Source organism: Mchenga conophoros, linkage group LG4, assembly GCF_057382185.1.
Source record: "Mchenga conophoros isolate Kocher_MC1m ecotype Shallow Benthic linkage group LG4, M_conophoros_male_GT1.1, whole genome shotgun sequence".
NCBI classification, from domain to species: Eukaryota; Metazoa; Chordata; class Actinopteri; order Cichliformes; family Cichlidae; genus Mchenga; species Mchenga conophoros.
The window spans coordinates 9544720-9558728 of record NC_140529.1 but is presented as its reverse complement, the minus strand read 5'-3'; the positions used below and the strand labels follow the sequence as shown (position 1 = coordinate 9558728).

At 40.3% G+C, this 14009-nt stretch overlaps 1 protein-coding gene across 1 annotated transcript; it reads left to right on the top strand.

Moving 5' to 3' along the window:
- The first annotated feature begins 2409 nt into the window (after positions 1 to 2409).
- hoxb9a (homeobox B9a) lies at positions 2410 to 12936 on the top strand. The gene is made up of 2 exons (XM_085270271.1): positions 2410 to 3243; positions 10622 to 12936. The coding sequence occupies exons 1-2, from the start codon at positions 2628 to 2630 to the stop codon at positions 10855 to 10857; spliced, it is 852 nt and encodes a 283-aa protein (XP_085126397.1). The 5' UTR covers positions 2410 to 2627; the 3' UTR covers positions 10858 to 12936.
- Positions 12937 to 14009: the final 1073 nt, after the last annotated feature.

Genomic DNA, 14009 nt, shown 5'->3' with positions numbered 1-14009 from the left:
GGGAAAAACAAACTAGGTTTACTTAAAAATATTCACTTTAGTATATCCGGCACACTGCGATCATTTTCTTTTCAATTTCAATATCTGAAAATAGAGAAATGCATGAAGTAAAGTCATCTTCATCATGCATGTAAATTGCTTTCTTACACTTTATTTTTTAATTGACTCAGCTGGCTTCATTCTCACTAAATGACTCCTGCGATCGATATTAAGATAATATTAAACAGAAAAAAACAAACACACAAAACAGAAAATTTGAGATATTGGAAATGGATAAAAAACATAACAGTTGAACAGACGAGGCTGAATTTGCACATGTACTTCATTATGCTCAGTTTTCGCAGTGAAATTGTGTTTTTTGGTTACCGACGTCTTTCCAGTTGTTTCATGCTTTTGTGCCAATCTGTGCCATGTCAGATGGGAAATATTTTCTCTACAGGAAATTTGAAGAGAACATCTAATTGGGTATGGGCAATGTTAACAAACCGAGCATGACGGTATTGGATTTTGTTTGTGTGTCTATGAAGGTTATTTTCCAAAACTCTCTTTAGTCATAACACTGAAGATGTTGAAATTTAAGGTGGTTTGCAGAAAAATTATTTTAGCTTTTTCAGCACCACTGTCTCCAATTAACTCCTCGATTTGGCAGAACGCCCTGCAGGGCGGAGGCCCACCGACAATTAAAATTCCCACAGCCTGTGGTCTGAAAAAGAAAAATATCCCTAGCATTTATGCCTGCAAAACAGTATGTATTTTTCTACTCTAAACATATCGAAAATAATGCTAATTAATGCTTAACAATTTGAACTGTCCGGTTAATTGGCACGTATGTGGCAATGTGCTACACTGCTTCACAACGCACCTCATTACTTGTTCTTGTGGATAAAAGCGATCTGGGTCACAGTAACTTTATCTAGAACATATTTGATTGAGCATGAACAGCTAGATTTTTTTAATACAGTTTATATTTTTATTTCTTTTTCTTTTTGATTTTCAAACGAAGTTGTAAATGAGTGCTTTAATACAAAAGCTCAGAGGAATGTGGTGAATTCAAGCTCAAATACCAAACTGTGCGCCAGAGTCAGTCATGTTTGAAGGACTCTAGGTTTGTTGGGTTTGTATTTGCATTTCTTCTCCTGAAATGAACATTCACCAGCCGTTGCTCAGAATCGTCTCCTCAGCATATATGAAAGCTGCGCTATAGTCCATCTTTCACCTGGTAAATAACAGCTTTAATAACAAGTAACCTGTATTTCATATTCAATTGTCGTAAATAACTGTTAGCTCCATACACGATGCACAGACCGGATTTATACCCTTGAGTACTAGAATGACTTCCTGAACGAGTCAAAGACTCCAAGTCTGTAATTATAAATAAATGCAAAGACTTACAAGCCCGGTGACTTTGCAGGTCAGCTGCAAGTCAAATGTTAGGACTTCCGATCAGCACAGACTGCAGCTGCTCTTCAGCTTCTTGGTTTCGAGCACACCGGCGGATTTCATCCCAACTAATTCAGCCAAAGAAGTCACCACCGGTTCCATGAAACAAAAGTCCGTTCCAGCTTCTCTTCCCGGTGCCCTCATTGCGCTCCGGACCGAGTTATGTTTATCCATAGCAGGCTGACCGCTGAGTGTAAAGTACCCTGTACCGGAGTAGCAGGAAAGATTCAACAGCCCCAGTTGCGTTTACAATCCGCACCACCACAGGCCATATATCAACTCAATAAAAACCAAAGCAGCCGGCACGATCTAGGATTTTATTATGGTATTAAACAGACTCAAAAAAGTAGTTGAAGTAGTTTGCGCTATAAAGACAAGCGACCTAACCACGCAGGACCCGATTTAATGGCGCTCGTTAACACAACTGGCTGTTAATCTGTCAATAAAAACGCTCCAGAATTCTCAGAGAAGCTGCCAAGTAGATCCAGGAGTCAAGTAAACGATGAAAAACACACATAGGTGTGAATTTTACCGCCTATCTTGTCTAGGATAGAAAATATCTGTGTTAACTCTCCTTAAGTGGAGGACTATTGGCACTTATACTACTGGTATTTTAAAAGCACACTCCTCGATCCAGGAATTGATTTAGTTTTTTTTTTATTCATTTGGTACTACTTATTTGTCAGCCATTGTCTCTGCTTTACAGTTCATACATACAGTCCAGACATAACATAATTTAACGGTTTTATATCATTCTAGATCGAAAGCAGCAGTAAATAAATTGACAAGATATTCGGAAATAGCCTTAATTTTGCATATTGCATATAAACATCTATCTGGGGTAGGGGGTGGGGGCTTGTGCATGCGTGATTTACGCTTCATTGACGCTTTTTTTCAGGTTAGAAGAAAAAAAAAACCGGCCAATCACTTTTCGCCTCGCTCACAGACTTGACAAACCCCCGTGCACAGTGCTAGGCTGTAGGGCTGTAGCACTTTGTTTCGAAAGAAAGGGACTAGGGGAGGGATAGAGAGGCAGAGAGACGAAGTAAGAAAGGGAGGGGGCAACCTACCAAAGCACAGAATTGAAGAAGAAAAAGAAAGAGAGGCAAAAGAAGGAAATCTCGTAATGTCTCTTGTCTTGTTTTCTATTTAGTGAACTCGAGGCGTTTCACAGATAATGCCCGAGAATGTCCATTTCTGGGACTTTGAGCAACTATTACGTGGACTCCATCATAAGTCACGAGAGCGATGAACTCTCATCCCAGACTCGCTTTCCTAGCGCCCAATATTCCGGCTCGAGCTCCGCTGCGTCCGCGAGTGGGAGGCTGCCTGGTGGCGCTGCTGCGCACACGGAGCATCCCCATCCCGATTCCTATCCGTCCTGCAGTTTCCAGCCCAAGCCTCCAGTCTTCTCGTCATCATGGAGTCCATTTAATCCACACCACGGAGCCAGTGGCCTCCCCGCTGTCTACCATCCCTACATCCCCGCGCAGCACGTGCCCGCCGCGGACACACGGTACATACGTTCATGGCTGGACTGTGCGCCGCGGAGCTCTGAGTCTGGTCCGGTACAGGGCCAAACGGGTCAGGTCAAGCTGGAGCCTCAGCTTGGCCATCTCGGTGGGGAGATCGCATCCAAAATCATGGGACAGCATCAGCACGAGCCCACAACACACATCTTGGAGTCAGCGTCCACGGCAGCGCGCGAGCTTAGCCACCATTCGGCCGCCATCCAGGGAACAGGGTTCGAAGAAAACAAGGACATTAGTGAAGGGAATGAGGACAAAGATGGCCTGGATCAAAGTAAGTTATTAAAGCAGGAAATAACGCGTGATAGTGGGAGAGAACAAGACGAGGGAGGGTGATTGTAAATGCTTTTAATGCCGCCATAAAACTAGAACAAAGAACTGGAGAGGCCGAAGTGCCCCCACCGTCTGCTCTCTAACTTTACTGTGTTTTTTGGCTCATGTCATCCTTGTATTTGCAGCTGGCGCCTGTAGCAACATTTTTTAAATGGATTATGGGACGCAACTTTTTCAGACTTTAACAGTTCTTTAAAAAATGTGTCAGTGACTAGCAAGTGATGCATACGATTTTATTAAAGCTGTTAAATTAGCTAAAGATATTACGAGCAACACTCTGTATTATAATGTTGCTTGCTTTAAAGGTGACCCTGGTATTGCCTTAAAAGAGACCGTCAAAGTGACTCATAGTGCTTACGATAGTGTTGACCGTCTGGCAAAAGCTTGTCACAGCTTTGCGCAAATGATGCGTATTATATACACGTTAAAAGGTTTGGAGCGCGCGGTAGGGCGGTGAGTCCAAAAAGCTTCAAAGTCAACTTAGGAAGAAAGATTATTAAGACTAACAGTTGGAAAACTTCTAGCCTATTTGGCACTTTTTTTCCTCTTCGTCCTTAAATCTATCAACCCGACAGAAATCACAGAAGGTAGTTTGTTTGTGTTACATTCAGATTGACATACGCATTACTATCCTGTTTCAAAAAGACCAAATCTTCTTTGAGATAGATTAAGATATCGTCTCTGGACCCTTCTGCTTCCAATCCTTCGCATTTACGCATTACCCATTTTATGCCCCCCACGCCCCGCGCGTCTACCGTTTCTCTTGTTAGTTGTACGCTTATAAATGGGAAGAAGAAGACAAAAGACTACAAACCAGATTGTCGAACCCGGTTTCTTTTTAAAAATCATGAAAGGTCAGTGACCTAGCCGCAGAGCTCCGAGCCGCCAGCATCTGTGGCGCAGAGGCCTCTAAGTCAGCCTAAGTCTGGCTACACTTTGTTAGACTCACATCAGAGCTGGACAGTCAGGACGTGCACTCTGCCTTCTCACAGCGTGTATAAATCGTCCCACCTAGGCCCATGTAAATTCCTCAATGGCTTCGAGCTTTGCCAGCTACAACGTGAAACACAATGAATATATATCCTAAATTAATTTAATTTTGTGTGTTCTTTATGTACTAGCGAGTTTTATTTATTTATTTACTTTTTAAAAGAAATCACCCAATAATATATAAATGACTGCAGCCTTCAAATCAGGTTAATCTCAAAGCATCAAACAAACAGCTAATTGAATTGTAACTTTGTTAAAATTACCCTTTCCTGCTGTGTAATACTTCAACCCAGGCACAGCTCTACTGACCTTATTGTGGTCTGTAGTCTGGTGGTTATATGAACGTATATGTAAAAATACCTTCCACAAATCACAGTCATCTTGTTATAAATCCGTTGGTAGTTTGAGAAGTGCAGGACGGTCTTTTTTCTCTCCTCTTCTTTTATGTGCCTTTGTTCCTTTGTGTTTTTTCTGATTGTTTGCTTTTTTTAACAACAGCATTTGATGCTGGGTCTCTTCACAGTTCTCTTCCAAAGTTTCTTGACTTTTTGGATGGGACAGAAGAAAACCGTACCCTAGAAAGAGATTCAAATGAATGTATAATTTCTTTTTAACTGACGCCGGAGTTTATTTCCCTTTCTCAACTCCCTCCTGACAAATCTACCAGAGGAGTCGGAACATCAGTGTGCGAGAAAGAGCGGGAGACCTCTGTCTCTATTGTGGCCTTAATAAGAAAAAAATGGTCACAAAGAAACACACATTCATATATACACACATTCACGTTTAGTGTATATATACACGAATACTACACTAGAGTCACACACATATGCATACACATGCACAGCCAGCTTATTACTGCGATTGAGCACGCTATCCATCAGAACAGTGAGCTAGTCTAAAGACAGGATGGAGGCTAGCAGGCTCCAGTCTGAATTATTAGACTTTCCGTTCGTAGCGCCGTGGTGTTCGTGAAGGTGCTCCTCCTGAAGAGTTCCTCTGTTCCCCTGTTTGAATGAGTAATAGAAAAAAAAGTTTCTCTCTGAGCTGTCTTATAGGGTTCAAAAAGCAGCCATAGAGACTTTTTTCCTCTGGTTGATTTGTGTTCTCTTTGTGTCCGTATTGCAGTGACTTAATGTTTCAGGTAGTGGGAGCATACTAAGCAGCATGTGAAAGCCTTTTCTCTTTTTCATAACGTGGACATTTCAAAATGGTGGCGTCACAACACTGCGTTGATTGAGCCTCCCCGCGCGACTTTTTTTTTTTTTTTGGAGTAATTAGTAAAGCAGTTTGAGTGGAAACACACTGGGTGATTTGCATTTGTCATTTTCAAAACTCTTTGGTTTGGAATAACTTTCTTTTACATCTTTAGGCATTTTAGGGACATCCTTGAAAAGGGTAAAATGAGAAGACTGAAACCATGTTTATGTATATAGGATGTTTATGTATATAGGATACATATTACGTTTATTGGCTTAACTTAGCTTGGAAACAGGGAAGCAAGGAGCCATTAATTTCCAAAGGTAGCAAAATAAAAATTTCAGCACCTTTAAAACTCACAAACAGGCATGTTACATATTGTGTACTCATGAAATTAGAACATTAAAATGTACTTTCTGTTATTATTCACGTAACACTGGGTCTTATACCGGATAGAAGTGGTCACATATAAATGCCTAACAATGCAGTCCTCCACAGTAACCAGATTCCCCTGAAAATGTTGACATTATATACTTAAATGTGTCAGCTACAGCACGGCAAAATTCCTCCCCTATTTGATAGTAATAAGGAATTTTGAACAGATGGTTGGTGTTGGAAGAATTCTGAAAAAGTTTTACTTTTTGGCTTTCATGTGTCGTCAACCACAGAAACATTCTGGACATTTTTTTTTTATCAACATGAAAAACTTGACTGTTTCCCCGATTCAACCTTGTAGATCTGAAAATGAACATGCTGTGATAGCCAGGTTCTAAGACTAGCTTTGCTTGTGAAATCAGTCTAATAAACTGTACCTGTCCTCTTTAACTTGTTTTCAGGGAGGAATATATAAAAATGAGTGTCTGCATGATGTAGTCTATCTTCAGATTATGGCTGAGTATTTAAAATGGTCGCCATGTGAATAACATCACTGGAATGCTACCTTTGAAAACATCCTATCCAGTTAATGCCAGTCTACAGCTACAGATTTCTCTTTATGCTGCTGGCACTGGGCTGCTTTCCAGAATAAACTACAAGATTACACTCCAGTCTTTGTGCTTCTGCTTTTGCTGCCAAGCAGGCTGACAAAGTTATTACCTTGAACTTTATTAACTTATAACACAGAGTAAACAACCCCATTAATTGGCGTGTTGCTGTTGGTGGGTGGGGTATAAGTGTTGGCGGTGGATGGGGATGGGGAAGTATGGGAGCGGGATAAAATATGACTCTGGGAAATGTAATAACATGCCTTTGGGATATATGAGAGGTCAATTTCTGGAACTATTAGGGTGAAATTGCAAAGGGAGGAAGACACACAGAGAAAAAGAGACTGGATGGGATATTTATCTTAACTGTTTCAGTTGCTGTTTCCATGCATTCATCAAAGTAGACACACACACACACACCTAGGCAAAGACCCACATGCTAACAACTGAACATCAGCTGCAGGGCCATGGGCTATAGCAGGCAGCTTTAAGGGAACGTAAATCTTTTCATCCATGCGCCTGTCCATGAACACCAGGCTTCTGCAACTATGTGGATGTAACCTACAGAAAACTTAAAGTTAACATACAAGCAAGGGTTACCATTATACAAGCAACACCCCACCCCAGCCTTATTCTTTCTATTGAGATACTCTCTGACTTCCCATATATTAGAAAAAAGATGTCTACACTAACTCAGCCCTTTCCAAACTCTCCCACTCCTCATTCGGTTTGTCATCCTGGGTGACAGCCATCGTCACGGCACAGCTCTGAGGGTAATGAATGGTCGTAGAGGTGAATATACACCCAGGGAATGCAAAGCACACACTTTACAGTGACAAAAGCTCTCACCCCCGTAGTTCCCACCAGCCTCATCACCTTACTGGACAATATTTTGTTCTGCATTGAAATAAATCCTCTACATGCTGCTTTTGTTGAAGGAAATTAATTCCAGAAGGTATTAAGGACATATTTACTGACAATGGCCACTAACTATAATTCAACTTGCAGGGAGAACAGAAGAGAAACCTAAATTATATCTTCTGTCAAATCCAAGCAGAGACAGATTCTAGATAATGCAATCATCTTCAAAACCCAGAGTTTCAAGCATTGCAAGATTACTATAGACTGCATACAAATGACGGCCATAGCCCATCATGCCACCCACTGGTTATATACAGTGTCAGTTCACAACACCAGTCATCTCAAGAGTTTCAAATATGAAGAGTTGGACAGTACCAGTCCTTAGCGTCTTTCACACGTACTGGCTAAAAAAGCTAACTATATTCCATGAGCCTCTGGCAGCACAGAAGAACCATAGTGTCAGGCATCATAGGAGCTATGAACAGGCATATGGCTCAATAAATTATTCGACCTCAGACAGGAACTGGCAGAAACATCAGAGGGGCAAAACACCAGCTACTGGTAGCTAGAGCAGTCATTGTCTGCAACATGAGACTGACCAATCATGCACCACCTGGACTGACTACAAGAAAGCCTATGAGTGAATGGCTCACACATGAATCCTGGAATGCTTAGAACTGTACAAAACCAACCGGACCCAAAGAGCCTTCATCAGGAAGTCAATATGGATGTGGCAAACTACAATAGAGGTCAACTTCAAGCCAATTGCAAATGTCACCATGAAATGCAGGAGAGTTAATATCCTAATTGTATTTACTCATTTCAAACTCAAAAAGTTGCTTGATATCTAATTATTAAAACAATTTATTATACATAAATATAAAATGGGATCCAGATCAGAATGTCAGTAATCACAAGGTGTTTTATCTTTTAAAGACCCTACAAGATTACTTAGATGATTATATGACAAGCACTTAGTGATGGTGTGGAGGACAAACTCCACACTTAGGAGGAAGAGAAACAGTCTCAGGGAGGAGCAGCCACCTCAAATGTTAAATTGGAAAGGGCAATGATAACAGGAAAAAAAAGACTAAAAAAAGACTAAACAGAAGTTAATTGATATGAAATATTTCTTATTTATTGTATATAAAGTGAATAACCTTGTCTTATTAGAATGAGTTGAGTGAGTTGTCGTTTCAAGAAATTGCATTTTACTGTAATATAGATGACTGTTCGTTTTGTCTGCCATCTTCTGTAGATTCTAATTACCAAGTCGTTATACCTCATGTTTCTTTACATGTTTCTTTACGTTTTGTAGAACACGTTCTAATGTTAGTCCGGGAAACCTTTTGTGTCATTGATTTAACTTTTTTTTTATGGTGAACAATAACGAATTACACTCTGATGATGTATTGGGGCAGAGATTCAATAGAATTATAATTATCTGCCCTTACTCTGACTTCCACTATTTACTCTCCTGACAAAGGAACAACCTATTCTGGAGGTCGCAGTTCTATAAGTAATTCTTATAGAACTACATGGCTTAACTTTATATTAAGCCATGTGTTTTCAAGACAAAATCAAACCACGTGAACACAGAGGCGTAGCAAACGTGAAAGGAGGACGTATACACGCAAACAAACACAAACCGGAGGAGAAAATGATGAAAGGACATAGCACCTGCTGGAGACCTGCTGGTGGGTGCAAGGATGAATCAGAAAGATTCAGAAAGAGTAACTATTTCCAGGTCATACTGATGGTTAGACTTCATTTGTGGTTTGTTTCTCTGATTTCCTTTAAATGAAATAAAATCGAATAACACTGCAACGAATGAACAGCAGCTTTAAAGGAAATAATCGCAGCATGCTCTTGTTTTCCCCTGTGTGTCCCACATTTTTATCATTGCTGATGGCATTTTATGGCTTTTAAAACTGAGTTTTTATTTGTCTTGTTTGGAGTTTTAAGGCCTGACTTGGTAACATTGGGTGTATTTTTTTCTTTGTTAAAGTTTAGTTATTCTAACTGCTAGGCGTTTCCGTTTGTTGGTTTGACTTAATGGAGGAAGACTCTGACCTAACCACAGGAAATGCTTGCGCTTGGTTAAAGATTTTATTTAGAACATATAAAAATGGAAATGTACCAGAACGAGCTATGGATGCGCAATTTTCTTTCAGATGGAAAAAAGCACTATCAACGGGTTTAAAATTGAGTAGGGGGCTTTGTTTTGATCTCTAACTATCCTTTAGAAACTTGAGATGCCGGGAGACTCCTTACAACCTTTACAACCTGCCTCATAGTGGAGATGGGGGGGGGGGGGGGGGGGGGGGACATAGCTTTGAGCCCCAAACCAAACCCATGCCTGCTAAACGAGAATTTAAGGCTAATTACATTGTCCTGAATGCTATAAACGGGGTTGTGGTGATGGGAAGCAGGGGTGGTGGGGGCACAGTGGCCTGGCAAACAAGGAGGCGATGCAAAGACAACGAGGGAAATAACTGAGATAAATTCATTATGTTCTCATCGAAAACAAAAAACATTTAGTTTTCATTCAGATTTCTGCTACTGCACTCAAAAGAGCCAAATCTCAGTACGCTTAATGAATAGCAAAGGATAACATTTTTTTCTGGATTATAGATTTCCCACAGCTAGGAAATTTAGGAACAATTGCTACACAGGCGATGGATTTAGCGCTCTATTTAAATCATAATCCTTACAAAAAACTAAAAGATAGAACACTTTCACCAATGTGTGTTTGTGTGTTTGCTTTCTTTTTGTCATAAAATTAGATTAAGCTGCAAATATAGAGACAGTGCTTACTCCTAGTGCATTCAACTTTGCCTTGCTTTTTTGTTTTGTTTTCTTGTTATCGATAGTTGCCTCCTTGAATGGCGCGTGAAGCCAATGTGAGGTACAAATGAGTTCAATAATAATTTAAAAAAATTAACCAACAAGAAAAAAAAGGAAATCAGCATGGTAGTCCGAGTTTTTCTTTTCTCTTCTTTTTCTGTTTTTTCCCCCCCTTTAATCCTCTGTCATTTTTCATCTGCATACTGGAGGGTATTCATGGAAAGAAGGCCGCGTGGCTTTGATGTGATGCCATATAAAAGGGCCATGGTTTTACTTATGTCCAAATTATGTGTTATTAATAACGTGCATAAAAGTGTCATTTGCTGAGTCTAGTGTTGTCTTCAAGATGTCGTGAACACAAAATAGTGTTAGAGTGACTGCATGGATTATCAATTTCCATTTTTTAATCGATGATTTTTTTTCTGTCGTTTCTTCCTGCAGATGACCCATCGGCCAATTGGCTTCATGCACGTTCCTCCAGAAAGAAACGTTGTCCGTACACCAAATACCAGACGCTAGAGTTGGAGAAGGAGTTCCTGTTCAACATGTACCTCACGCGCGATCGGCGACATGAGGTGGCACGCGCACTCAATCTGACAGAGCGGCAAGTGAAGATCTGGTTCCAGAACCGGAGGATGAAAATGAAGAAACAAAATAAGGACCAATCCAAGGACTAGCAGGACATAAACGCTCAGACACGCATGCATGCACACACACATCTCACATTCCCAAGAACTGCAAAAATGTACATGCACATCTACTGCTTCAATTTCTTTTAACATTCCGAGTGAGCCAAACGTGATGTCAATCTAAGTATGATCCCAAACAAGCGCATATGACGCTGCAGCTGAAGTATTAGGAACGTCTAATTTTCAGAGTTGGAAATTTCCTGGAACTTCTGGATTATTTCCTATTAGGCGATTGCGATAGTAAAAAATTGAGTTTGTTTCGGCGGCCAATCTTTCAAAGCACTCAGATTGACTCAGTGTAAACCTTCGGATCAGACTAATAGATTGATGAATTCAAAGATTTTGTTGCCATTACGTTCTACCGAGTTCTTATTAAGCTAGCAATTATTATACAGTAATGCAATTTGATATCGGATTAAATTCTTCAAGATAAAATGTGCAGAAAGTTGATTGATTGTTTATTGACACCAGAGGTGTGTGCTGAAGTGCTGAAAATGGGATTTCACCCGGTCATTAACAAGCACGAAAAGCACCCACAGCTCGCACACAAGCGCGTTGCTGTTCGTTTGTATTTGTACTCCCCCACCCCACCCACTCTTTTTTGCTGGCAGGATTTAATTACATAGCGCCTGATAGTTGAAGCTGATACAAGCAGCCAATAGCCGTTTGTTTTCCGGTTGTCTGACCATCGGGTCTATCCCTGGGATCTCGGCGTTCGGCTTGCTTTTAGGGTGGCTCATGCGCTGCGGCGGCGGCTGATCAGTAGCCTGACGTCACAAGAGTTTAGAGTTAGTTAAGAAGAGGACTCACGACAGTTATTATTTATTTAATAAATCAACCCTTTCCATCAAATTAAACTTCCAGCTCAGCTGTGCACATTTCAGACTGAAAACAAGGATATAACGTTTGTCTGCTTACCATCGTCAGTCTTTTTTCCAAGTCCTTTCTATTTTTATAAATTGTCGTGTATCAACTGCTATGCAAGGCATTCTCTCTCATGAAACGAATTGTGTTGAATGCGTGCGCAACACTGGTTTCTATTTACTACCAGAAACTTGGTGCAATAAAAATAAATAAATAAAGCTGAAAATAAATACATGTCTGCAGGTCCCATTACAAGTTTAAGTCTAGAGCAACAGACAGAAAGTAAAAAAAAGTCTTAGGTTAGTATGCAGATTTTATATCTTCGAGTGTTTTCTTCATTTTATGCAGAACTTTATTGATTTGGATGTTAACACATAAGTAGGCCGTGTTGTAGAGCCGGACTGCGTTTTTGTAGTGTCGGTATACTTAAATGGCGTCCCGTAGCAGTTTTATGGATGGGAAATAAACAACACGCGCGAGCGCTTGTGTGTGTGTGTGTGTGTGAGAGAGAGAGAGAGAGAGAGAGAGAGAGAGAGAGCGAGAGGGAGAGAGAGAGAGAGAGAGAGAGAGAGAGGGGGGGGGAGTTTGTGTGTGAACCAAAATACATATACAATACATCTACTCCTTTTTACAAAAAATTATAATGGGTTTGTATGGCCAGATGTTTTTTTAGCAAGAAGAGAAACCTGCCGTTTCTCCGAAGCATCAACAAATCCTCTATTTACACAAATGTTTACATGGTTTGCGCATGCCTCAAAGACTTCATTTCGTCGTACATCGTTTTGTGTGTAAATCTGTCAGAGGGGATGCTAACAGGAAAAAAAAAACTAAAGAGAAGTTTCTTGATATGAAATATTTCTTATTTATTCTATATAAAGTGAATAACCTTGTCTTATTGGAATAAGTTGAGTGAGTTGTCCTTTCGGGAAATTACATTTTACTGTAATATAGATGACTGTTCGTTTTGTCTGCCATGTTCTGTAGATTCTATTTCCATGTTGTTGTACCAACTGTCTAAAACATGTTCTGATGTCAGTCCGGTGAACCTCTTGTGTCATTGATTTTGTATTTTTTATTTTTGTTTTGGTGAACAATAACATTCTGGTGATGTATTGGGGCAGAGATTCAACAGTATTATAATTATCTGCCCTTACTCTGACTTCCACTATTTACTGTCCTGACAAAGGAACAATCATTTCTGGATGTCGCAGTTCTAGAAGTCGTTCTTATAGAACTACATGGCTTAACTCTATATTAATCCATGCGTTTTCAAAACAAAATCAAGCCACGTGAACACAGAGGTGTAGCAAACATGAAAGGATACACGCAAACAAACACAAACCGGAGGAGAAAATGATGAAAGGACATAGCACCTCCACACTCCAGTGGACCTGAACACCACGTGTGTGTAATACAAGGTGCTGAAGCTCAGTGCACACAAAATCCTCTTCATAGCCCGTCACCTATGAGACCACATGGCTTAACTTTATATGAAGACATGTTTCTTTAAGACAAAATAAAGCCACGTCATCACAGAGGTGGAGTAAGGATGAAAGAGGTCACGCACACACTCACACAAACACACACACAGACACACAGGAGTTTTTTTTTTTTTTTTAGAAAATGTATGCACACACTCTGACTCCTTAAAGACTCTTTAAAGCCCTGGTCCTTTTTTTGCTTGGTTTGTTGTCTCTTGTTTCTTTATGCAATTGCAAACTTGAGATGGTGAGACTAATTATATTAAGAACATGTTTAGTTTGATTACCATGTTGGTATATAGGCTTATGTATTTAAATGTGAGGAGGTTCAGAGTTAGTAGTTTGTGACGGAAAAGACAAAAGACAAAGAGACTGAGGGATAAAAGCAGATGAAACAGCATGTGTTTAAAATATGTGTCTCTTCAGTTCTACACTGCAACTGAAAAAAGAGGGGCGTCTGTTTGGCTGCAACACCAAAAGCCTGTAATAAACCCATAGCCCCCCACCCCCACCCCCAAATACACACACACACACACACACACACACAGATGATGAGTGCATTCATTAGATAGAGGCGTCTCATCCGTCCATTAGGGGCTTGTGAAGCCGCTGTGGTTCCTGTGTTTGTCTCTGCTGCACCAAATGACTCCTACAGACACAAAGTCTGATTATGCATACAACGTCTCTATTTCCTTTCTTATTTATCACAGATACAATTATCATAGCTGAAACTGTAGAAATAGTTAAAAGTTGCCACGGTTATGCTGTTAATGCAGAAAGTTACAAAATAGTAAC

Coding starts and splice junctions, on each gene's coding strand:
- hoxb9a (XM_085270271.1), top strand. CDS start 2,628: ATGTCCATTTCTGGGACTTTGAGCAACTATTACGTGGACTCCATCATA. Junction 3,244..10,621: donor CAAAGATGGCCTGGATCAAA/GTAAGTTATTAA, acceptor TTCTTCCTGCAG/ATGACCCATCGGCCAATTGG.